Below are 15,633 nucleotides of genomic sequence, written 5' to 3' on the forward strand. Positions count from 1 at the left end.
AAAAAAAAAAAAAAAGGCTCAATCACCACCTTTTGCAAGTTACCTGCAACTCAAGATCCTATTATTTCCTTTCAAATTATATCATTTTGCATACCAATCTGATTATTCAATTGAACCCTCATTCTGAATTTCAATTCAGAAAACTGGCTAGCCCCAGTCCCTAGTGTGGAATTGAAATAAATGACCTGTACAAAGAGATAGTGCAATATGTAGTTTCCAAAAAATATAGTGCAATAAGAGGACCAGAAAGGATGTCAATCAAGGTAGTGATGAGATGACCTAGAAAATAGGTACAGTAGTATGGTAGAAAAATGTGTACCTAGAACACAAGTAGCTGGAATAAGCCTTTTTGGGGAGGGGTGTTTATGGGGGTAAGAATTTGTTGAGTCGAGTTTAGTTTTGTGAATCAACTTGTACTTGGTACATTCTCAAGAGGCAACCCTTACTGGCTGAATTAGAAAAGATAAGGATAAAGAAGCAGAAGGGGGGAAAAACGAACTGGGGACGTCAAACTCTATGTTTAGATCATGTATTTTAAAATTTTATATGCAAGAATATTGTTAACAGCAAAACTAGGGTAGAATGCTTTAGTGATCCGTGTGACCACACAAGCTCTTTATTTATAACAAGCAAAGAAGAGCCAAACTTACAAGCATACCCCCTTTCAGCTGACCTACATTAATTAAGGTTGGTGAAAGGGGGAAAAGGCCATAGTGCCGCTGCGGCACCTTAATTACATATTCTAACACTCCCCCTCAAGTTGGTGTATAGATATCACATATGTCCACCTTGACTAAACAAGGATGAAACACCTTTCTTGCCAACCCTTAGTGAACACATCAGCTAACTGATCATCAGACTTCACAAAGGGAACACAAATCAAACCACCATCCAACTTCTCTTTGATGAAGTGTCTGTCGATCTCCACATGTTTGGTATGGTCATGATGTACTGGACTATAAGTGACACTGATAGCAGCCTTGTTATCACAGTAGAGCACCATTGAAAGACGAACATCTACACCAATATCATTGAATAGTGTGCGTAACCACAAAAACACACAAATCCCCTGTGCCATAGTACGAAACTTTGCTTCAGCACTGGATCTAGCCACCACATTGCGCTTCTTGCTGAGCCAAGTGGCAAGGTTCCCACCCACAAAGGTACAATATCCTAAGATAGATTTTCTGTCAGGTGAATCAGCCCAATAATGGCTTCGACTCTGAGATTATCATAAGGAGATAAAAGGGTCCCTTTTCCTGGAGCTGACTTCAAGTATCTCAAGATATGTAGAATTGCCTCCATGTGGGAGGAATAGGGATCATGTATAAACTGACTCACCAAACTAACAGCCACAACAATGCTTGGCTGTGTATCAGAGAGAGAGATCAATTTTCCTACCAACTGCTGGTAACGGCCTTTGTCAACCAGTTCTCATCTCTTTCCTTGAGCCGGGTACTAGCTTCCATAGGATTATTAGAAGAATGACAACCCAATAAACCAATCTCAGCTAGGGTTTATAGTATCGGTTTGTATCGTGTATCGTGGATCGTATCGGTCTGTATCGTATTGTATATCTTGCGTTTGGCCACTCCATTATGAGCTGTAGTACCAACACATCTAGTCTGATGAAGAATCCCATGATCAGCAAAGGTACTTCTAAAACTAGTCCTCCATATACTCCGTGTCATTATCACTACGAAGAATCTTCAAAGTAGCATTGAATTGTGTTTGAATCATCTTATGAAATCGTTGAAAACAACTAAACACCTCACTTTTGTGCTACATCATATACACCCAAGTTGTGTGAGAATGATAATTAATGAAAGAGATAAACCATCTTTTTCTAGAAATAGATATCCGGCGAGACAGACATACCCCCATACATCAAAATGAACCAAATGAAAAACTAATAAAAAAAATTATTTAATGGAAAATAACCAGAATGAGTTAGTTTAGCCAGAGTACAAGCTTCACAAAAAAATTCATCCCTAATACATTGCTTAACTAATTACAGAAACAAAATAGATAATGTCCCAAGTGGAGCGTACCCTAAATGACAGTGTCACTGCTATATATCAGAGGAGACAGAGTATAGCTAATATGAGTAGTAGTAGATATTGCAGCTATAGGGCAACAATCATCATCAAGCAAAATGAGACCACATCCAATTGTCTTCCCTATTGCCAGATCTAGAAAAATGAAGTGGGAAGGAAATAATGTTACTTTATAGTTTAAGTCCCTAGTAAGGCTACTATTGGATAGTAAGTAGTAAAATTAGGGATATGTAAAACTGAAGATAATATAATAGAAGAACATTGAATAGAGCCTTTCCAGAGATGGAGCATAGAGTGCCATCTGCTACCCTAACTTTATCTCTGCCTGAAGTAGGTGAGTATTGGTGGAATAAGCTGAAAGAACCGGTCATATGATCAGTTGCACCAGAGTGAATGATCCAAGGACTGGAGACTACCGATGCATAATGACCACCAAAAAAGATAACTGACGGGGCTGAATTGGCAGGAGCTGATGAATTAAAACCTTTAGTATGCACCTGAAAGCCTAGAGTTCCTCTTGGGAGAGACCAGTATCAGTTGTAGGTGGTGTGTCAACAGTTTCAGCCTGATTAGCCTTGGCTCTGGATTGACATGAGCACATTTTGCTTCAAAATCAGATGGTTTTCCATGAAGCTTCCAACATGTTATCATGATATGGTATGGGCCATATGGCTTGTTGCAAAGTTCACATTTAATAACTTCCTTGGTGGTGTCACCAATACAAGTTGCTCCCTCAGAAGTAGTAATGGAACCAGAACCAGTCTGTAGAGCTGATTTTTTTAGTAGTGGGAAGTGAAGCATAGAGTTACGACAGCACTCCTCCATATGAACCAGGCCAAAGGATTGTTTCAGAGTAGGGAAAGGAGATTTGCTAAGTACCTGGACACGAATCTAATCATACTCAACATTTAAACCAGCTAAGAAATCATACACCTTGATTTTGTCCACATGCTTAGTATAAGTAGCAATGCCTTCAACATTGGTAGGTTATAGCCCGCAAAGTAGTCGAGCTCATACCACAAACTTCAAAGTTTAGTATAGTACTTGGACACAAAGAGTTCCTATTGAGTAGTGGTACAGACTTTCTTGCAAAGATCAAATACCTGAGCATCATTCCTTATTTTTCCATAGGGTTCCTTAGCAGCTGCCCAGATCTGAGAAGTAGTTTCTAACAACAAGAATCCTCTAGAAATAGACTGATGAATAGAGTTGATAAAAAAAGGCATTACCAAAGAGTCATTAGTGATCCATTTGTCCTGAGGGGTACCCTCTTTAAAGGGTTTCTTTGATTTACTTGTGATGTGTCCAGTGAGACCTCTGCCAGCAATAGTAAGGTAGGTACATCTGGACCAGATGAGGTAATTTGTTCCCTCCAATTTCACAAAGTCAGCACTAAAAGGCATGTATTCATTGCTACCTTTCCCATCGGATCCTGAGATTGCAATAGTTACTTCGGATGATGGCACTAAGGAGAAATCGACAATAAATGGGAGAAATACCAAATCTTCAAAACCAATCATCAGAAAGAGCCCAAATTTAGATCGAATTGCCCTGTAAGAGTAATGAAGCACTCCACCAAAATTTATCTGATTTTGATGAAGAACTGGTGAGATAGGAAAATTAGGGTTTTCTCCTAAAATCCTAAATTTTGAAGATGAGGATCACACAGACACAACCATGGCAAATAGGGCCACAGGGATGGTCAATCTCCTCTGTAGGGGTGAGGAGGGTCTCCTCCAAACATCAACTGATTCTGAGGGAGGTAACCCAAAAATTGATGGGGTTAGAGTTTTTGGAGGAAACCCTAACTTTTGGGGAATCACAGGTGAAGATGGCTTCAATCTTGCAAGCAATGATGAGTTCCTTCCAATTTTCTATACTTGATCTTCAATAGGTGGAGATTTGATCTCAAAGTAGGAAGAATCAAACTCCAAGAAGGGAAGAATCAAAAATCGCAGAGAGGGGAAGAACCCTAATCGATTCTTGTAGGGTTTTGGTAATATATATGACAACAACTAGATTCATATGAATCACATCATTAGTGCTTCCCTATGGATAATTAGGGAGACAAAGGAAGAGAAGGTGGAGGTTGAGAAGGACATGGAGGTATGAGAGGATACAGGCTTGCGATTTTGGAAGAAGAGAAAGAGAAGGTTGAGAAACCTAGATCAGAAAATTGGCTCTGATACCATGTTAACAGAAAAACTAGGGTAGAATGCTTGAGTGATCTGTGTGACCACACAAACCCTTTATTTATAATAACCAAAGAAGATCCAAAATTACAATTTTGTCCACCTTCAGCCGACCCCCATTAATTAAGGTCAATGGAAGGGGGAAAAGGTCAGTGTCCTTGTGGCACCTTAATTACATATTCTAACAAATATCTCAAAAAAATAATGTTAAACAAAGATGTTGTTTAGCTCTACAGTCGAGTCTAGAGGCATATTTCGACCTCGTTCAACCAACTCCAAAGTTCAAACCTCTATGAGACCAAAAGTGGTGGCCTGACCCCCCCCCCCCAAAAAAAAAAATTCCATATAACAATTGTGCAAACATATCTCCTAACACGCAAAACAAATTGCATGAATGTTTAACATTTCGAGTTTGTTGAGGCCAGTTTATGTGTTAGGTTACATAAGGCTGAAGATTATTTATCAGTAAATAGCATCAAATGATGATGGCTCTAGACTCATTACCTGAAATTGATAACTTGAGTAATCAAAGGGGAAAAAAACAAAGAAAGAAAATATAAGAGTACATTCAATCAGTTAAATAAAAAATAAAAAAGAACTGAAACAGAAAAATAGTAAGGTAGCATATGTTGAAGAATAAAGCAGCCCTGACAAGAAGTATGCAAATTACTCCTCTAACTAGAGGATTCTGACTGGGATTAGGTTAGCCTGGGTTCAATTTGACCAACCTTGACCCAAGCATGTTTTCATCATGCTGGGCTGGGAAATTGTTGGGAATGGCAATCCAACATCCAGTTTAGTGTCAATTGCACAAGCACATACAAGTAATATGATGTCTGATAAGTACTCGTCGTAAAAAAACCAGAATAGTCAGCTAGATTAGGTTAACAGACCGACCCAAGACCAGACAGGGTCAGGGTCAAGAGTCGGTACCTTTTCTAAGCAAGATTTTTTTTCTTTTTGTTGGGGGGTTGTCAAAGGCCAAACTGAGGTACAATGAGAATAGGAGAACAATAGTCACAGTAGGACCAGAGGATATACAAAGAATCACTACACAACCATATGCAATTACAATTCAATTCAAATAATGAGTCACTTTAACACCTATTCCAACGGTTATCAAAAATATTTTCCAAATCAGGAAGCTGTAAATCATCTTCATCAGGGGTCCAGCGCTCCAGTTCCCTCCCCACATCAACAGAATGAGAATGTGATATCAAGGAGTCTGTCATAATATCTTTCTGTTTTTCACATTGGAGCCCATTTGCTAATCCATTCCCGGTCAGTGGTACACCCTGACATACAGAATGTGAGCAAAAACAACCAAAGTAAGAAACTTATTTAGACAGCTTAGCCAGCAAATTAGAGAACTCAATTAGCTACCAGATTCATAACTTTCTGCTTTAGAGAATACAACTACCATATATGACAGACTATTAGTCCACTACTTCTCCTTAGATAAAATATATATATATATATATATATATACATACTGAGGAAAACCTGATCTAACTTTTCAATATTAAAATCCAAAACTGAGATGATTGACCAAATTCAGATAAGTGAACAGAGGAACCTTTGCTATAATTTGCACCAATTCTTTAGCAGGTACTATTAAAGTTTTGGAGGGAGGCTTGCCGATAGACTCCGAAAAAGACTTCTGTCCTCTGAAGGAACCATCCTTGGTTAACCTCGCCATTTTCAGGATAACTCCTGGAATTAACACCAATTGAATGTGAGAACAAATATTGGGAGTTCTAAAATTAATACATTTCTTTTCACAATAAGGTGTATGGTGAACCTCTACAAACTTGTGAATCTCTACGATTTCCAAAGCAAAGGTATAGAGTGGGAAAAATATTCAGAACTAATGACACATACCAAAATCTTTTTCAGCGTTTGTTGCATGAAATATTCCAGAGAAAATAGATCCACTTTTCACCTGGACTTCCACGTGATGTCCAATAAGACATGTTGTCAAATATATTAGCCGATCACGTGAAGGACTTTCGTAACCCCCAACTTTGCTGCCATTAGGTGCTCCTAAACCAAGAATCCAATTAGAGCAAAGCATGTAATAAAATAAATAAATAAATTATTTACTGACTCCTACCCGAAAAGGTAAAACTGTTCAGGTTTGACTTGCCAGACTGTGGCTTACTATCTTGCCGACTTCCCATATCTCTTTCAACTCTTCGACGACCAAATCCATTCGCAGAAGGCCTCGGCTGTACAACTTGCTGCAGGCTCATCCTCCCCAGCAGCTCTATCTAACTAGAAACCAGTTGAAGAAAATAAAACAAATAATTATGCACAAGTATGACTCAGGTTGCATCATGTTTTGAAAGCCTATATAATGATAAGCAACTAAAAGGATTGGTTAACATGGAGAAACAGGAAGAACTGTCACATAACAAATCCCATAGCTGAAGGCAGAAGATTTTTCAGTAGCCAACAAAAAGGATTATATTTGTTGATAAGAGAGAACAGATACAAAATATAAAGGCAAAGATGTGATCCTAAAACAGAGACCAGACTTCAACATAACTATATTTTCCCATGAGAAGATTTGGGAAGTAGAATCCCTAGACTTCAATTTATCTGCTGCGCACTGTTTCTGGGTGGCACTTGCAGCCCTCAAAGTGTGAGTTTGAGTCTCAGATATAAGTCTTCGGGTCTGAAATATCTTATACTGATTCTTCCCCAGGGAGACCGTAACTGGTCAGGTTGAGATCAGAGAATCTCTCTGCTGCAAGATTCAAATTGAAATTCTCTGTTTGTCCTGTAGATTCCGCCAGTTCTGAATTCAGTAATTTCTTCTATTAATTTTTCATTGGTAGTTAGGGCTTCTGTTGGTTGGGAATCAGAGGGCAGTGGGTTAGCAACTTAAATCTGAAATTCCACGGAGATTGGATGTGACATTTGATCTCTGGAAAGAATTGAAGAGGTCAGGTTCTGAAGTGTTTCCTGGTTTTCCATCCAGACTATCCAAACCTTGAAGAAGAAAATTTCTATCTTAAAAAAAAAACTGATTCTTGTGTAGTAGACTAGTAGCTTTAGAGTCCCTCCTTTCTGAGTTCTTTCCTGAATCATCCAACTCTGAGTTTATAAGTTAGAAAGGTTCTTATTTCCAGAGTATTTTCTTCACCAGATTCTGTTTTACACTTTTACTCTTCTGAAAAGGGTCCAGAATTGATCAAAACTTACAGATTTGCCAATGTTTTGTTTCGTTCAGGATACATTAGTTTGGACGGGCTCTACACGAACTATTAGGGTTTTGAAACACTAGATTGCGCCAACTGGTGGCAAGTTTATTCATACGCTTGAAGATAAGATCCATGAAAGGTGGCTGGAGATGAGATCAGAAGTGGAAGGATGGAACATGACGAAATTTCAGGAGGTAAAATTATAAGTGAAACATCAAAATACGATTGAGCTATTGAGGGAATCAAAGCAAAAAATCATTAAGCAAATTTGCTTTTTTTTTTTAGCAGGTGAGGAATTAACCAAGAAGGAAAATGCTGAAGCATTTAATCCACACATAAGGTAATGAATGGCGTCTCCAAGTAATAAATCATACCCAATGAGAGTCAAATAAATGATGATGTTTCTAGTTAAACTACACAAAATTACCTCCATCAGTCGACTGTCATCGTCACCGTCCTTCAATTGGACCACAATTTGGAAAATAAAGTAGATGCATGTGTTCTCGGGAAACGTATCTCAGACCTACTCCCTAGTCATTTTAACTCGCACGAACAGATTCTAATAGTTTCACTAAAGTATCTAACAAGTGCCACTGCTAAGGAAAGTACAAAACATGTGATTCTATTTTGTTCATTTACAAAGCTCGACAATATTGGTCATGTTTCGAATTGTGGCCAGCTACCAGATATGCAATAAGCATGAAGGAGTAGGTACATGAATGGTTGCAGGCTGTGCATGTCACACCCTGCCTCCACTAGGCTAAGGTATGTGGCCTGGATATCCTTATCCAGTCGGCCTAAACCCACCAGGATCAGAGATGCAGTAACTTAACCCACAGATGCCGCCAAAATCGCACCTAAACTCAGAGTATGCATATAAGATTTGTACACTTACCTGACTACTAGTGATTCACTAAATGATAATTACAGTATACCAACACATTTGAATTAAAACCACAGGTCTTACACAATTTATAAATAGTACATAAAGAAAAATAATGGAAAGAGAAAATTGCATTGCCACCCCCTGAACTTTGGTCCATATTCAATGCCACCCCCTGGACTTTTCGAAACACCAAAGACACCCGTTTAAAATTCAAACAATTCCAAATCAGTCCCTACCATTAGCAGACCCTGTTAAGTGATAGAACCTCTGGTAGTTTTTTTACAAAATGCCCAAAACACCCCCCGCTATTGTGAGAGGACAATATTACCATCCCTTTCCCTTCTTCTTCTAAACTCACACTCTCACTCTCACTCTTCACTCATACAAACAAGGAAAGCCCCAAACTTGCAACTTGACCGCTCCCCTCCAACGTGCGGTCGTGAGCACATCTCCACACCAGCGTGCGATCGTGAACACATCTCTGGATTCTAGAGGAAACAACTCCTTATGTGACTCTAGGAGCCTGACAGAGTACAAGGTCTGCAAGGGAGCCCAAGCAGTTGATGCTTCAACACAAACTGAGGTAACAAGTGTGAGGAGAAACAAGGCCCCAGAAACTTGTACAAGAGGTGTTTCAACTAATGATGGTTCGCTAGACCTTGAATGCAATGAGAATCATGAGAACCATATTCCACAAGCTAAGGATAACTCCGAGCTGTGTAGGGATGAGATATCCCCACCTCCATCTTCTTCGAGCACTTCTTCTTCTGGTGGAAAGGCAGAGACTTTGGAGTCTCTGATCAGGGCTGATGCTAATAAGATCAATAGCTTCAGGATAATTGAAGAGGAAGATATCCGTATGCCCTCCACTATGAAAGTGAAGCCTGCAAATATGTGGATACAATTGATCTCCAGTGGGTCTATCTCAGTGAAAGATCACCATTTTGGCCTCGTTCCTACCTACAGACATAGTTTTTCTCATTCAAAATTTCCCTCACCGTTGTTTTCTAATACAATGATGTTGGGAGAGCTTGACTATCTATCAAAGAATCCAAGATCGATGGGTCTGAGATTGGAAGACAAAGAGTATTTCAGTGGAAGCTTGATTGAGACTAACACCTTCAGGGAAGAAGGAGATGGGCCGATTGTTCTCAAAAGGTCTTCATCATACAATGCCGACAGGTAATTCTGCCTACAGCCTCTGTTTATTCTTCTTGGTAATTGGTGTTTCTCTTGTGGGATGAAATTCAATAAATATTGGTTAAACCTAGGAAATGCATGAGATAACCCAATTTGGAGAATTTTGGCTAGATGTTTTGAGACCACACTTTCTTATTTTCTAGCGCTATTATACAACTGGAATTGCAAATACCTAATCCCAAGCATATTGATCGTATATTATTTGAGTATTAAACTAAAATTACTAATGAAATGCCTTATGCAGAATTTGGTAATTGCCTATTCATTTGGAAGGGACAATTCTTATTTTGGAACTTGCCTTCATTCAATAGAAGTGTTAACGATCGCACGCCGATGGGGAGATGTGCTCACGATCGCACGCCGGAGGGGAGCGGTCAAGTTGCAGGTTTGGGGCTTTCCTTGTTCGTATGTGGGTTTAGAAGAAGGGAAAGGGAGGGTAATATTGTCCTCTCACAATAGCGAGGGTGTTTTGGGCATTTTGTAAAAAAACTAACAAAGGTTCTATCACTTAGCAGGGTCTGCTAACAGCAGGGACTGATTAGGAATTGTTTGAATTTTCAGAAGGTGTCTTTGGTGTTTCGAAAAGTCCAAGGGGTGGCATTGAATAAGGACCAAAGTTCAGGGGGTGGCAATGCAATTTTCTCTAATGGAAAACAAAGTGATGTCCATCAGCATCCCCATGTCTTGCAAACACAAGCCTCACAACCACCGCTAAAAATCCAATCTTGCCTTAGCACCAAATCCACCATCTAAACAAAAAATATTCCACGAGGGGGGAGCTTCACAAAGCCCAGTGAGGGGTGGACATGCTAGCAAGCACAAACAAGTATGGATGCAACAATAAAGATAAACAAAATTAAATGAACTACAAATATGATGCAACATAATGGATCAACAAAGATTAAATGAATACAAATATGATCCAGATTATAATCACACAAAACTATCAACAAAACTAAGTTCAAATAGGGCCTTGGTGCTACTGCAACCTAGGGGATATCCCTTGTCCCGGAAAACCCAATGATCACCCAACGATAAACGCTAGTTGTGAGTCAGGAGCCTACGGGTCCTGGAAAACCCATCGGTCTCCCATGCTATAGGACAGCCACGGTCCCAAAAAACCCATCAGTCTCCGATGCTGTGGGACAACCACGATCTCAAAAAATCCAACGGTCACCGTGTTGCATCCGCCTCTGAGTATAGTCCATCGTACTGCATATATGGTATTCTCAACAAACATAGCACCCCATGAGATAAGCCAATACCTCACCCCTACTGGCAATGGGTGTAGCATTCAAGTTATTCTCCTAGTCCGATACCATCTAACAAGCCTAGTCAACAGATTCTAAGTCCATATAGGGTTTTAGTGCACTGCAACATAGGTGATATACCCAATCACAAAGGTATGTTATTGGTCTCTTAACGATACAAGCTAGTTGCGAGTCATGAGCATTCCAGTCCCTACATGGCTAGTTGGCTACTTTGGTACCCGGTAAGCCCCTATTAATAATCCCCCATATATACCACAACACCAAATCTAACATCGTGTGAAGGGTACACCATAACACCAAATCCACCATCGAGCGAAGGGTTAGTCACGTTGAGTGTAGGTGGATTTTCAAGTCCACCATCAAATCCCAAGGCTCAACCCTGGACAGGCGGTGGAAACTACCAAGCTAGAGTCTGGTAGGGGCAGAGGGAATTTTCGGTGAAATAGTGAAATGCGTAGAGATCGAAAAGAACACCAATAGTGAAAGCACTCTACTGGGCCGACACCGACACTGAGAGGCGAAAGCGACCACATCAACAAAACCCTTGCAAGTACCATACCTTAAGGTTTCAATTCAGCACAAAAACACCATGCAAGCAAGTTATTAGGATCTAATCATCATCATTATTGAAGATCCAATGGAGGTTACACAAAAAGCTCCACTGAAAAGGCTCGATTTGAACTTCATGACTCGAATATCAAAAACAGAATAAAAATAAATCTTATCCAATGCTAATACCCTACCAGCAACAGTTCATAACCTTCGGTAACCGGTATCACTTCAGATTCAAGGATCCAGAGTATGTTGGATTAGTCAACACATGACCTCTTCCATACCATCAGTGTCAATTCTAACACAAATAGAATAAAAAAAGATAAAATCTAAAGAACAATAGCCAGAATAAGGTTGGTAAATGAATAAAGTACCCTGCTTGACTAGTTAACTGCATATTCCATTGCAATCCAAGGCCAGTAAATGAATTAGCTGATCTTCAGGCCACGCAAAGCGTAAAGAATCAAATGGAAATCAAGATCTTCTTAAGCAGTGTGAGATTAGACTCAATTTCAGATTTTGAGCCCATTTCGATTACTGCCAAAACCTAAATATTTCAAGAAATTTCGGTGCCCTGTTGCCATCCCTAATCGAACCATGGGAAAAAAAAGCCGGTCAACCAATTTGGTTGAGTTTTGTGATGTTTCCCATTTTCTACATGGCCAGATAAGGCTACAGTTTGCTAATTATCATAACTAGTTTAATGGACATATCTTTGACCCCATTAAGTTGGGATAAGGCTCAGTTTGTTGTAGTTTAATGGCCACATCTATTGAAGAATAAATTTTAAGGTTAAATAAAGTAGGAAAATTAGTTTAATTGTGGCTAACAAGGTAGCATCTTAATCCTATAAGCCTCAATGTATCTAGCATCAAAAGAAGATAACATTATATTGTAAACCATATGAGAGGAATTACGAGTATTGAAACTTTGAAAAATAAATAAATAAACTATTTAAATGCTTGGGTCTTTTCACAGACAAGGTGGATCCATGGAAAAAGAACCCATTCTGCCAAGTTCCCCAAGCACTTCAAAATAAGATTAAAGTCCCTGCTTGCTACTTCAATGATAAGAAATAGCCATATTCCTGAAATATGGGGCCAAGTCATTTTCCAATATCCTTCCTCATTGAAGCAATAACAAAATATAGATAAACTAGCAAGTCTTTAAAAAGTTCTATGCTATTTTTCCTCCAATAAATTGTATATTGTTTCATGATGTGACAAATGCTTGAATATATTGCACTGGAAACCGGCCAACCATATATGCAGTACAGGCTATCACAAAAATTCATTTATTAGGGAAGGTATCAAACTCTACCTTTCCAATAGAAGCTGCAGGTCGAGCTCCCTCGAGGTTGCAACAAAGTATCTGGAATTACAGAAGAAAGACGTTTTTGATAGAAGAAAAAATATTTCACAGAGTATGGTAATAGCAGTAAATATAAATGTATCCATTACCCAGAAATCAAATCAATATAAGCTAGAGAAAAAAAAAAAGTGATTTCAGCTGAAGATCAATTAAAACCAATGCGGATCAAAGCACCCACCAAAAACAGCGAGCAGAAAAGGAATACATTGAGACAGAACCATAGAACCTATCAACCTCAATTTTTGCTCTGGCGGATTAGCAACTAACTAGCATATTTAAACCACTCGATAAAATAATGTCGACAAATTCGTGTAGGTTCAATGCTCAGAAACAATAGTTAACTTAAAAAGAAACATCTTGAATCGAAAAAACTGTGTAAATTGAAGCAAATAAATTTCGGCAGCAGACACAGTAGACATTCAAAAAAACATTCAACAAGGATAAAATTTCCCAGCAAGTGCGGACATGAACTGAATTAAGCATCAAAACATAAGAACTAGGTCAAAGAATATGATCCTTACCCAACAATTTCAATAAAATTCTTATTGTCTATTCTTCTTCTTCGACAAATCTCTATTTTCTCTCGTTTCTTCCCTTCTTCTTCCAGGAGAAAGTATCCAACTCTAGGGTTAGAATAAGGGTTAAGATTCTTTAGGGTTTTCAAACGTAAAAACGGCTAAACAAGCAAAGAGGGGAATTAAGATGTCGCTCTCTGCAACAAGAGCAGAAGAGTATGATGGAGAGATCGAGAGATCGATCGATTTGGGGTTTGAAATAAAAGGATAGGGGCTTTCTAAGGATTTCTCATGAAAAATGGGGCTAAAAATAATTTTTAAAAACCGAGTAAAGTTCGGAAACTGGTACCAATATGAAATAACAAGTTAGGAGGTTGAAATTTTGTAACAACCAAACAGGTATCCGGTAACGTGAATAAATGATGACTTAAATGGCAATATGAGAAAGTCAAGGGTGTTGTATGGGCATCAAAATATCTCCACTCAAATATGACAACCAACTCCAGGCATGATGGCACCATTTCTCATGCCTAGATTTGCAAATTAACTTTGGCTCCATCAAAATTGTCTCCGTTGAAATATTTTGGAGTTCGTTACACGATCATTACTAATTAGTATTTTCGATTTCTCTTTGGAAATGAAATTTCTTTCATATAAGATGAATAAAAAATCTCTTCTTCCATAAGTTGTTCTTCAACAAGACTCCAAAATAAGTGTCAACACCACTTTGGGAGCAGTGTCAAGGGTACTTTAGGCATTGATCATTTGGTCATATGTGGAGATTGCAATAGTGGGTTTCTTTTCAACGGAATCGAAAATTTTCATATTTGTTTTTATGTAAAATGATTTCTCTCATTTCTTTCCCTCCCAAAGATACAAAAGGGATATAGCTTTTACCGAGTGCCACCCGAATCCCCTCATAGTTTCTAAACCCTATGATTGAAACCTAAGAAGTGTATTTGTGACCATGAACATGGTCACATCATTAACAGAAGAATATTTGTGTAAATGAAAACTTAGTCGTTTTAAAATTGAACTAAATTGAACTAGGCAACAAACTAAAAGTACTCAATGGCGGTCTTTACATGTGTTTCGATAAAAATAGAAAAATAAAATAAGCAAAATACTTAAATGGGAGAATAAATAAATAAGTATTCATTTTAAGTAGCTTTCCATTTTTTTTTTCTTTCCTTGCAATGGTGTGACATCCCATTCTTTCTTTGCAATGTTTGTAGGCTAGCTATATTAGAAACTCCTTTTGTCACTCTTTATTTACTGTCATTCTCTCTTTCTCTTGTCATTTCAGCAAAACTCTGGTCTTCTTCTTCTTTAATTCAATCTATATATGTAAAATAATTAACTTTAGTCCGAATGATTTGTAAGGGAATCATATCTTTCTCTAATCCATTCCTTCTCAAAGACTATTTTTCTCCCTCCCTTCTCTCTATATGTGGGCTACTTTTATTTTTCCTCATTAAATATATCATTTCGTTACTATTTATTGGTCTGAGACGTAAGATGCCACTATAAGTGGATAGCATGTGATCCTTATTCCATTTGTTTATTATAATTAAGTTAAGTAATGTATTCATACCCATTGCACATACGATTTGGCATTCATAGTATTTGGTCATTAGTTCTAAGTTAGATCATGTATTTGAAAGGTATTGAAACTTTGGTATTAAAAAAAAAGTTCTTCAACCAAGAAAACAATCCTTTTGTTTTGTTTTAAGGGGAAGAATTCCATCATGCCTGCATCCAACCCCTCTCCATCACATCCAAAATTGATGCCACATAACAATACAAGTAGGCCCTCCAATTTGGTGGTCATTTTCCACATCATCTTTTATATCATTGTTGTACTTGATATGGCATCATGTGCTTTTATAAGGGTTTAACAGAAAAAAAAAAAAACTGTTACATGCTTAATAAGTGATCAAGGGAGTAATAGAAACAAATTGAAAAATCAAAGTCTATGTTTGGTTGCAAAGAGAATCTTAAAGGAAGGAAAGTGAAATTTTCAAACTGAAAAGAGGAATTTGTGCAATCATAATCCGTTGTGATTGTATAAACTACTTAAATTTCTTACATTTGTAGATAATGATACATATCACATTCTTAATTTACATTTGATAACAAAGGGTTTTGGATGCAAAGTAAAGTGAAATTTAATAACCCAATATGGCATGTTTTAGAGTAGGTGATACAGTCACATAAGAGTGAATCCAATGCATAGTGCACTGGTTGCAGCTTTTGCTTGTAAAGTAGGCGCTAGGTTTATGGTCTAAGGATCAACTCCTATCGCATGCATTTCCTTTAAACCCCCCTCCCCCTCTAGTGTGTGTGAGTACAGTCCTCTTGGGCAGTTCCCTAATTGTAGATT

At 38.2% G+C, this 15,633-nt stretch overlaps 2 protein-coding genes across 4 annotated transcripts in view; one reads left to right on the top strand and one right to left on the bottom strand.

Annotated features, from left to right (window-relative positions):
- Window positions 1–13,497, bottom strand: part of LOC122085739 (polyadenylate-binding protein-interacting protein 4-like) — a 46,018-nt gene extending 32,521 nt beyond the window's left edge. For 2 of the 3 annotated variants that reach the window (XM_042654270.1, XM_042654268.1), the window contains exons 1-6: window positions 13,257–13,497; window positions 12,685–12,735; window positions 6,363–6,523; window positions 6,131–6,292; window positions 5,826–5,962; window positions 5,354–5,544 (exon numbers count right to left, since the gene is read on the bottom strand). In XM_042654270.1, coding sequence (XP_042510204.1) covers window positions 5,354–5,544; window positions 5,826–5,962; window positions 6,131–6,292; window positions 6,363–6,501 — 629 coding nt within the window. In that variant the 5' untranslated portion in view covers window positions 6,502–6,523; window positions 12,685–12,735; window positions 13,257–13,497. The remainder of the gene's footprint in view (window positions 1–5,353; window positions 5,545–5,825; window positions 5,963–6,130; window positions 6,293–6,362; window positions 6,524–12,684; window positions 12,736–13,256) is intronic. The other variant, XM_042654269.1, reaches the window with a different exon arrangement.
- Window positions 7,625–9,527, top strand: LOC122086768 (protein SOSEKI 3-like). The gene is made up of 3 exons (XM_042655736.1): window positions 7,625–7,649; window positions 7,744–7,795; window positions 8,861–9,527. The coding sequence occupies exons 1-3, from the start codon at window positions 7,625–7,627 to the stop codon at window positions 9,525–9,527; spliced, it is 744 nt and encodes a 247-aa protein (XP_042511670.1).
- Window positions 13,498–15,633: the final 2,136 nt, after the last annotated feature.

Source organism: Macadamia integrifolia, chromosome 8 (genome assembly GCF_013358625.1).
Source record: "Macadamia integrifolia cultivar HAES 741 chromosome 8, SCU_Mint_v3, whole genome shotgun sequence".
Classification (NCBI taxonomy): domain Eukaryota; kingdom Viridiplantae; phylum Streptophyta; class Magnoliopsida; order Proteales; family Proteaceae; genus Macadamia; species Macadamia integrifolia.